The 10815-nt window shown below is 38.3% G+C and overlaps 1 protein-coding gene across 1 annotated transcript; it reads right to left on the bottom strand.

Moving 5' to 3' along the window:
* Positions 1-6705: 6705 nt before the first annotated feature.
* On the bottom strand, positions 6706-7386 carry LOC140163506 (uncharacterized). The gene has a single exon (XM_072186819.1). The coding sequence runs from the start codon at positions 7384-7386 to the stop codon at positions 6706-6708; it is 681 nt and encodes a 226-aa protein (XP_072042920.1).
* Between the last annotated feature and the right edge of the window lie 3429 nt (positions 7387-10815).

Below are 10815 nucleotides of genomic sequence, written 5' to 3'. Positions count from 1 at the left end.
ATATTGATGTTAATATTTTTGATTATTATTCATATTGATATTTTATTATTATTGATATTGATGTTAATATTTTTGATTATTATTGATACTGATATTAACATTTTTGATTATTATTAATTGATGATAATAGTTTTGATCATTATTCATATATTGATGTTAATATTTTTGATTATTATTGATATTGATATAATAATTTGGATTATTATTGATATTGATTTTAATATTTTTGATTATTGTTGATATATTGATGTTAATATTTTTGATTATCATTGATATTTTTGAGTGGATGATCAGAACGTTGTGAAGAGTGGAAACGCCAAAGTGGACTATACGACCCGCACACACACAGGCTTTGATGTCGGCCGCTGAGTCACGTCATCATCGCCGCAATCCACCGTCAGCTGCCGTTCCTTGCCGCAAGCAAATCCGCTGCCAGCCGTCCGATCTCGTTGCTTGTTGTCGGGCTCCGTCGAGACATCGTCACTCGCCGCCCAGACAACGTCCGGTTTTGGGCGCAAGTCTCCGTTTCCTGCCGCAGCCTTTCGTCCCTTGCCGTCGTGTTGTCGCTGAAGGTCGTTCCCACTCGTCAGCGAATCTTGTTTTTCCTCTTTTTGCCGTCGCATTGCCGTCAACATTTTGTGATTTTCCCGTTCGTCACCTTTCGTTGCTTATCGTCCGTCATAGTGTGACCGGGCCTTAAGCACTTTCATTTTTCTATATCTGAATGACCTTTAACCTATCTGTCATTTTATGATATTAGGAAGCCAAATGCCCATTTTGGTGTTTTTGTTAAGGGGGTACTACACCCCTGGCCAATTTTGTGCCTATTTTTGCATTTTTCTCACTAAGTATAGCGCATTGGTGACAAGTAAGATATATATATATTATAGGGGCAAGGACTACAACTACTGCACTGAACATTTTATTTCAACACAGACAACTGTTGTGGAGTTACAGTCAAAAATGAGGGAAAACCAATATTTAATCAATAAATCAATAACTACACGCCTTGAGTTGCTGAATTTCCAGTGCAGTAGTTGTAGTCCTTGCCCCTATAATATACATATCTTACTTGGCAACAATGCGTTATAATTTTTGAGAAAAATGCAAAAAGAGGCACAAAATTCGTCAGGGGTGTAGTACCCCCTTAAGTCTGTCCCATTTTAATGAACACAATTTGCATGTCTCCTATTTTAAATATATTACCAACATTTACCCCGTTATGCGCGCGAGATTTACATGTTAATCAACCAACCGTCAAACGCGAGAGATTTATATACTAGTATTGGGAACAGCCCACAGGGTCATAGGGTTAAAGTTAGGGTTTAGGACATTTTAGGTTAGAATTCGGGTTAGGAGTAAGATTAGGGTTAGGGTTTGCATAATGTTTATATGGTTATGCATTTTCAGATTTAGGGTTATGTTTTGGGTTAAGGCTGTTAAAGATCAGGGTTAGGGTGAAGTTTAGGTTTTTTTACTAATGACCCTTCGGATTATCGACCTGTAACTTAAATATTAACCAAAGGCAAAAGTTTGCGTTAAAAAGAAATATAGATAGCTGGCACTTCCTGAAAAACAAGTTGGACCATCAATACAAGCAAAGCAACCATAAAGTCGCTTCCTATCTTTCCTACCTGTTCAAAAATTACAGTTGCATCATACAACACATAGAGACTGTATGTCTTCGAGCTTCCAAAAAAGGCTTTACTTGCGCGCGTAAACACTATTTTTGCCCATTATCAGGATGGAAATGGCTCTATCTGTACAATGTGTGCGAGTAGCGCGCAAAAATATGGTACATTACACTATTTTGGCCCATGATCGGGCTGAATTGTGGTAGAAAAGGGGCTCCTTGACCCTAGACATTTTCTTTTATTTTTTGCAAATAAATTAAAAACAAAAGAAGAAAAAAAGTTCCAAAGCCTATCTAAAGCAATTGAGTGGCCCAGTATAAAAACGGCCCATGGCACATTTGTGAAAAATAGAGGGCGCTGTTGAAAAATGTCAAAGGTCACCAAAGGTCATCCATACAAACATAACACATCATGAATGTAACTCGGGAATGTTGTCAATTTAATCTTTTAAGCATCAAATTTCTTATGTATTTTATTGAACATTCGTACATTTACAGTGCCGATTTCTCCCAATGACGAAAAATGTGCCGTGGGCCGTTTTTATACTGGGCCACTCAACTTTAAAATTAAAAAAAAAATCCCGACCTACCTACCCTATTTTTTTATGTAACGCCAATCAAACAATTTCTTTTTTGTGGCCTAATTGTAGGGTGTAACATGTAGGATGAGAAGCATTTTGAAGTTTGTTGCCAGAAGAAGAAGAAATAAAGAAAGATGAAACGTATAGAAAAACAGGACCTAGGTTGGTGGGTGTAAATTCCCAAGCTAAGTAAAGAAAAAACCTGTATGAAAAAAATTGGTGTGTAATGCGGCCCATACATGGTCAATCTTATTGATCAATATCAAAGACCCTAGATACAAGAGTGGATACAAAATCTACCATTGAACACGCACAATGGTAGATTTTGTATCCACTCCTACATCTAGGGTCCCCAATATTGATCAATATTTTGATCGTGTATGGCCCGCATTAAAGAAAGAAACTGCTGAGATCGGCTAGACTAAGAAGAAGAAAGAAACTGCTGAAATACAAGAGTCTAGCCGAGATCGACTAATTTACAACTTTAGAATTAAAAACCGAGATCGGCTAGACTAAGAAGAGGAAAGAAACTGCTGAAATCCGCTAGACTAAGAAAGAAAAAAAGAAAGAAAGAAAGAAGGAAAGGAGGAAAGAAAGAAGGAAAGAAAGAAAGGAGGAAAGAAAGAAAGGAGGAAAGAAAGAAAGGAGGAAAGAAAGAAAACCGAGATCGGCTAGACTAAGAAGAGGAAAGAAACTGCTGAAATACTAGAGTCTAGCCGAGATCCGCTAGACTAAGAAAGAAAGAAAGAAAGAAAGAAAGAAAGGAGGAAAGAAGGAAAGGAGGAAAGAAAGAAGGAAAGAAAGAAAGAAAGGAGGAAAGAAAGAAAGGAGGAAAGAAAGAAAACCGAGATCGGCTAGACTAAGAAGAGGAAAGAAACTGCTGAAATATTTACTGAATTATTATTTGACCCTGAATGATATTTGCTGACCACGAAGTTATTTCATGAAAGATATGTACGCTAAGCAGTGGCGTAACTAGACATTTTCATTTTTTTTTTGGGGGGCGTGGGCAAAAAATAAATGAGGGGCAGGCATCGGTCATGCTGTTTGGGTTTGAAAGCGCGTCAACACCTTCGTCGCACTGGGCGACACGGGGGAAGTATATTGAATCCAGCACCTATTGGCAACAAAAGAAGTTTGTGGTACAAATGGCAGGGCAGTGATGCTTGTGGCATAGTTTGGTCGAAAATGAAGAAAGCATGCGAGTAATAGAGCACAATGCAAGTGTGGAAAGAAAGAAGAAACGACAAGACAAGTATCATTTAACGTGCACATGTATTTCAAATCATTAATGGTATGCCCCTGCATTGCATACGGGCTCCCGTGCAGATTTCACCAGGTGCACAACACTAAATTTGTCATAGTCCCGGTAAAAAATCTTTCTTACAAAAGTCCAGCCGAAATACAAGAAACTGCTGAAATCCACGACTTCAGCCGAAGTTCGGCTGGATTAAGAAGAGATTACACAATGCAAGTGTGGAAAGAAAGAAAAAACAACAAGACAACATATTCACATCGAGTCTCCCGGCCATCACATAGACTTGGACAAAGTTCAAATTCTGGACAAGGAACCCAGATATTTTGAGCGTGGTGTGAAGGAGGCCATCTATATCAGAGTGAACCAGCCATCGCTGAACAGAGACGGGGCCGATACAAGCTACCTAGAGTGTACGACCCGATTTTGGGGTCAAGTGTCCGAAAGGTCGCTGACCTCTGAATTGGGTTGCCAGTATGCTGATGAAAGTTGAAGTGTCGACTGAAAATTCCAGGTACGCAAATTTTTGTGTTGTGATCAAAGGTTTAAACCTCTAAATTATAAGACAAGTACCATTTAGCGTGTATTTCAAATCATTAATTGGAATGGCCCTGCATTGCATACGGGCCCCCGTGTAGATTTCATCGCCCCGATATCTTCATGGCAGAAATCGTCATGGTAGGTTGAATCCACAGCCACGCATGGCCATTTTTGTTCCGACCTGTTTAATAGTTTTGAGACGCATAATGAGCCGAGGGACATCCGACTATAAGGCTACTGACAATAGCCTGGTAACTGACCTCTCTGTGTGTGAGTGAGCATGCAATACAGCGCAGGGCAGCTCGGTTTGTATCCAACAATTACCGGAGAACAGAAGGCACGGTCACTAGTATCCTTCAAAATCTGGAGTGACCTTCCCTTGAGCAGCGAAGAAGACAACATAGATTAACAACAATGTATAAAATTCAAAATGGTGAAATTGCAATACCCATTCCTGAATATGTTCAAGCACAGACAGTTAAAACTCGTCAATACCATCCCCAAAGGTTTAGAGTTATGACACCTCACATAAACACCTACAAATATAGTTTCTTCCCCCGGACAATCATAGAATGGAACGCCCTACCTCCTTCCGTGTATATTGCCAAATCAGTTGACTGCTTCAAGAGTTGTATTAATAATATCTAATTTCAAGGTTTTTTTCCTTCAGTTTTGTATAGCCATGTTGAATTCAACTGGCGCCTTTGATCACCTCAACTAGATATTGCTTTCATGCAACTTTGTTGAGTATTTATGTAGATGTAGATGTATACGCCATGAGGTCATTTGCTTTTAGAATGCCTCCACGAGTGAGTGCAGCTATACGCTGCGCTATAGTTCGGCACATATAAAATCAGAATTTTTGTCAGTTTTTTTCTCAATCTTTCTCAATACGCAAGCTAACGACTATCATATCCTTTTTACACATATGTCCAGTCTAATACAAGAAACGGCTGAAATACAAGAGTCCAGCCGAAGTTCGGCTGGACTAACAATGTCTAGCATTTTCCACTTATGTGTGGCCGAAAATGTCATAAATTGCTATATTTCTCAGTGTATATGATAAAAGGAAGCAACAAAAACCATCTCACTTGATGCATAACTAATCAGTCTGTGTTCCAAACTTTAAAACAAGGGAAAATATTGACTAGTTTTTACTGTATATCAAAATGTCTTAGGGGCGGTGCAATAATTATGAGCCCTGGGGGAGGGTAAAATTGGGAGGGGGGCAAGAAATTTTGGCGAGTCGACAGGGGTGGGGGAAGCAATTTTTGGCCATCCGAGAGGGGGGGGGGCAAGCGATTTTTGGCACACATTCATGGGGCACCTTTTAAATAAAACGCTCTGAAAAGGCTTAGGAAAACAGTACGGAAACGCTTTAATATGCAAATTTTCCTGCTCGTGGCGCTGATTGATTATGAGATATAGCCAAACTACCTGTATTTCTTTTTGTTTCCTCTTGTTTAGAAATTTCTTTAATTGCTGATATCTTTCGAACTGGTTGTTCAATTTCAATGGGGTTTTCTGCAAAATCCAGCTCTCTAAAATAAATGATTTTTACTATCCTATAAGAAATTGAAAATTTAATAATTATTTCCGAGCTCCGACTGATTTTGCTTGATCGCACCACATATTCATTGTATCGAGTTTGTAACTTGTGTTACAGGTTTTCAAAAACAACGTATGCATATGATCGAATCCAACGAAAAGTGTTCACGGCATGTTCAGGGCCATAACAGGACGGTATACTACAAAATACTACTTGATATATGCGCTGTTCGTGCATGCATCCCACGTGGTGTGATGACGCAATCGCCCTAAGTGATATATAGGCACGGTTTCGCTGGCCAGCGATTCCCAAGACCAGTAGCAAAGTGTCGCCGACCCAGTGCCTGGCATGCGAGGGGTCTCGGGTTCGAATCCCACCCAGAGCAAACAACTTCTTTCCTTCTTTTCTCTCTTTATTCCTTCCTTCTTTCCCTTCCCGTCGCCAAAAGCCCTTAGGCGGTTAGGGTTAGGATTATTACACAATTGGCTTTAGTTTTTGTATTGTGTTTAAATGCCTTGATCATACGCTTTGCGCCATATATAATAAGACCCCCTTCTGTAAAAAACTTAGACACAGAGACCCAAAAACATGCTATTTTGACCCATTTTTCAAAATATTTCTTAAGGTATTTTTAAAAACATCTACATCAGTTATGAAAAGCAGTCATTGGATTGAATCTAAATTGATTTCCTGAAAGGTGTGTATTCAAAGATTGCCTGTTCAATTTTTCACATATTTGTACATAATTATGAATTGTTTGTGATAATTTTTTGAGTGGTATTTTTTTACATTACCTACGAATACAATTTTTCATAGCACTAGATATATCTTTAAAAAATGGAAATCACTAATAAATGCGCGATTGATACAAGCTTTGATATGTCCAATACTGAAATGCATTGCATTCAGACTTCTTTATTATTGTGTTTAGCTGCCAGAAATTCTAAATGGCACAAAGGTAGGTTTGGTAAAAAATATGCATTACCTCCGAATACATGTTAAAAGCTCTGTCATTTCCACAAACTGAGAGAATAGTAAATTATATTTAAGTAATAGGTGCAGGGTAATACACTCTTTAATACTTCACTTACTTAACTTCACTTAAAGCTTTCCTCCCATGACACAGGTAGGTCCTGGAGATAGCTGCCTAGCCACTATGCTTCGCCACTCGGCTCTGTTGTTTGCCATCCGACCGGCTTCTACTACGGATTGGATTCCCACTGCACTGCAGTTTGCTTTGATGTTGTCCATCCAGCGCATTGGGGTCTTCCTTTAGGTCGTTTCCTGGGATTCTTCCTTCTAATACGATTTTTGGATATCTGGATGGAGGCATTCTTTTCACATGGCCATAGTAGGACAGCTGTTTTGCACGGATCTTGTTCATTACAGTGCACTGGTAATCAAGGGTGTCTCTGATTGAGGTGTTCCTAATCCTGTCCCTTCTAGTAACACCCAGGATTTGTCTGAGACAAGCCATTTTAAATACCAGAAGTCGCTGCTCATCACGTTTTTTGATTGTCCAGGCTTCAGAGGAATAGGTTGCTATAGAAAGCACCAGTACTTTGTACAATTCCAATTTTGTTATGGTGGATATGTCTTTGGATTTCCAGATGGGGTTGAGTTTTTGCATGATGCCCATGGCCAAGCCAATTCTCCTTTTGATGTCCTTCTCGCTGCTTGCCTTTTCAGTGATCACTCCACCTAGATAGATGAATGATTCCACCTGCTCAAGGATGGAATTTCCAATGGATATGGTGGCTTTTGCTGTTTCTCTACCAATCACCTGGACTTCGGTTTTAGCGATGTTTATGGTCAGACCAAACTTCATGCTTTCATTGTGTACTTTGTCGACTAGAGTTTGGAGGTTAATTTCAGAGTCGGCCAGTAAATACTACCAAGTTTCAATAGCCTGTATTTAACAATTTCTGAGATATTAACAAAATAAGTAAGTATTCGTAGGTAGATTTCGGTAGCCGAATGTTGCCTACAAATACAATTTGACATCATGACCCTACTGTAAAACACCGCCATTCATGCCAATGCCCATATTGGTACATAAAGAAGGCCTGTACGTTCGCTATCAAATTATATGTCAATGAAAGTTGCGAATTCACATATATACATGGCTGCCATGCAAAACTGAATACGGCTTAATTGTTGAAAATATGTACTGAAATAGACGCCGGTCTGCTCATTTGAAAGAAAAATCAGATTCGATGAAAATTAGAAGGGGATAAATACTTGGATTTGTCAGCTGGCATGTGTGCTTCATTTTAAACGTTTACCGACCTTCTGGTTTGTGAGTAATTTGTGTCCAAATTGATTTATTCGAAGGTAACTTTTGACGTTTTCGCTAAGGTTACCTACGAATACCATGGACAAAAACGACTGATCTCATTGTTTCATGATCTAGACAACACAGTAATGAACCCTGGTATAAAGCAAATTGTAGTTGCCCTCAAACGAAAGGCCACAAGACGTAACTGACTCCAAGATGGACTTCACAAGTCTGTAATAACGGTTTTAAGCGATTTGTGTGCAATTAAGCAAATTAAAGTCACTTTAGTTTCTTTGTTTCTTACTTCAATCCTCATTCATTCAACCGCTGTGAACCGACATTATCAATACATGACAGGGTCTCTAGTATCAATAAACGCACATAAAGAAAATAATACATTCAAAGTGCTTTATAAAATGAAGATTTGATTGCGATATCCACCAAAAGTCTAATTCTTACCTACAAATACTGAAATGTTACTTACGAATACAGCATAATACATCACATGTGTAATGAAGTGTCCCTACCAATGGAAATTAATTGTCAAAACCTTTAAGCGGTACCCCCGGACAATATTATTACCCATATACGGATTCATTCAACAATTATTTATTATGTAAATTTGCTGTTTAACTACTTGTATATCAAAATGAAGTGTTCAAAATCTTGCTAAAAGCATCAACAAATTTGATCTAAGGTAATAACATTTATTCATTTGGACGTACCATCTGAAACAGATCTAAATACTACCATTGTATTCATTCATTAACATAATAACAAAATCTGAACCTCTAAACTCAATATAGATATGGTTAAATCGATCATGTTACCTACGAATATCCGGGTTTCTTCAGCTATCATTTTATAAAGCGTTAGGTGTATGCGTATAGTTCCTAATATTCCTGAAAACAGATATCCCACTCTTTCTTATACAATATGTAAATTGATTCATACTCATTTGATAAATAAAATACAGAAACTGACCTAAACTTCATTTTCGAAAATAAACTAGCATAAATTGAATAAGATCATATTGATCGCGTTATAAAAATGAAAACAAATATTTTCTGGTTGAGCTAGCATTTTCCTGACACCCTGTGGTCTACTTTACATGAAAAAGCATTAATGGGAATATCCCATTTGTTTTAGGTTGATTCGTATTGCGATAGTGAAAGCATCCTAGTGGTATTCGTACGTAACTTTGGGTTATGATGTCACATTTACTATCACACGTCCTGGATTTATTTTTCAAGATTAGTAATGGCACTTTTGGTTCCTATAAGGCCAACATGCCTTCAATCAATGGGCAAAAGGAAAAAATTGTGGAGACATTTTTATTTTGGACTTTTATTTTTGACCCGTGGACACTTTTGGTTGGATTCGACCATATATCCAGGAAAGACTTTCCTGATATATCTATTGACATATTGCGATACGTGACTTCCTGTAGAATAGTATTAATAAAAATTGAAGTCCACGTTATTAAAAGATCGTAAAGTTAGAAATCAGCTTTTATTGCAATAGATAGCGATGATCATAAAAACGTAATAAAAAGCTCCAAAACGTAATAAAAAATTGCAGTTTTTGAATGATCTAAATTGATGCAAACGCTTTTTATTACTTACAAATTCTTGTTCACAACCACCAGCATTTCACTGGAAAAAATAAAATGGCTAAGTACACCAAATTCAGCTTTTACATTATTTATGTTCTTATTATCAATTCAGTAATATTTAGTAATGTTCAAGAAGGCTAGAGTATCGTGCTAGTATTACGAATGCGATTCAAAGTCTGGACATAAGTCAAAGTACCGGAGGCGGAGGTAATTCAAGGTTACATCACTTATCTACTATACTAAATAACCAGCGAAGTCTGGGTGTCTGTCTGTGTGTCCGGCTGGCTATGCGTATCCGATATTTCGGATATGGATAGGTGTCGGGAAAAGCCTGTTGACCGGGTGGTTTTCAAAGGGCCCCTCGAGGTCAAAGGTCATCTAGGGGGGAAAATGTAAATGATTCCCTCAAAAGGATAGCATGAAGCAGTCAATTACATAAGCTAACTGCATAAAAAGAAGTCCACCTGTCCAAGCTGTCAGAAAATTTCACAACATCTGTGATCAGTAAACACCGCAATGTCTACCCAGAATTCATTGCTACAAATTCTTTTTGAATTTCAAACGTTGTCCGATCGGGCTTAAAGTTGGTGGGTGGAATCTTTGATACGAGGGGAATATATGCGCGAAGCAAAATCGAGGTCAACCGAGGTCAAAGGTCACTGAGGGGCTAAATTTAAACTTTGCCCGATCGGGCCCAAACTTGGTTGGTGGAATCCTTGATACGAGGGGAATGTATGCGCGAAATTAAATAATGGTCAACCGAGGTCAAAGGTCAATACGGAGGGTTCAAATTTCAAACTTTGTACGATTAAGCTTAAATTTGGTGGGTGGAATCCTTTGTATGAGCGTAACACGTAAAAAATACAATCGAGTTCATCCAAGGTCAAAGATCATCCAGGGGCTAAATTTTAAACTTCGCCCTATTTGGCTTAAACTTGGTGAAAGTAATTCTCCATATCACTGGAGCACTTGAATAAACTCAAACCGAGGTCACTCGAAGTCAAAGGTCATATGTGGTCAAACATTACAGTATGTCCAATTGGGCTTAAAAGTGGTGAAAAGAATCCTCAATGTGACAGGAACATGTCAAAAAGTTAAAAGGGTCATCAGGGGTCAAACAGAATTGCCATCAGGTACTCTCACAGCTACGGGTGAACTAGTATAGTTAATTTTTCCTTGAGATCTGGCATTTTTCCAAATGAAATGAAACTTGCAAAAGTTATTCCAATTTACAAAAAGAAAGGCGGGCTTGATGCCGGCAATTACAGGCCAGTGAGTATTCTTTCTGTTGTTTCAAAGATTTTAGAGAAAGCAGTTTTTACTCAATTGAACAATTACTTGGTTGAAATAAAGCTTCTTTATCA

The sequence above is a fragment of the Amphiura filiformis genome, chromosome 11 (genome assembly GCF_039555335.1).
Source record: "Amphiura filiformis chromosome 11, Afil_fr2py, whole genome shotgun sequence".
NCBI classification, from domain to species: domain Eukaryota; kingdom Metazoa; phylum Echinodermata; class Ophiuroidea; order Amphilepidida; family Amphiuridae; genus Amphiura; species Amphiura filiformis.
Note: the sequence above shows the minus strand (reverse complement) of the source record. Positions and strands in the feature narration are given on the sequence as shown.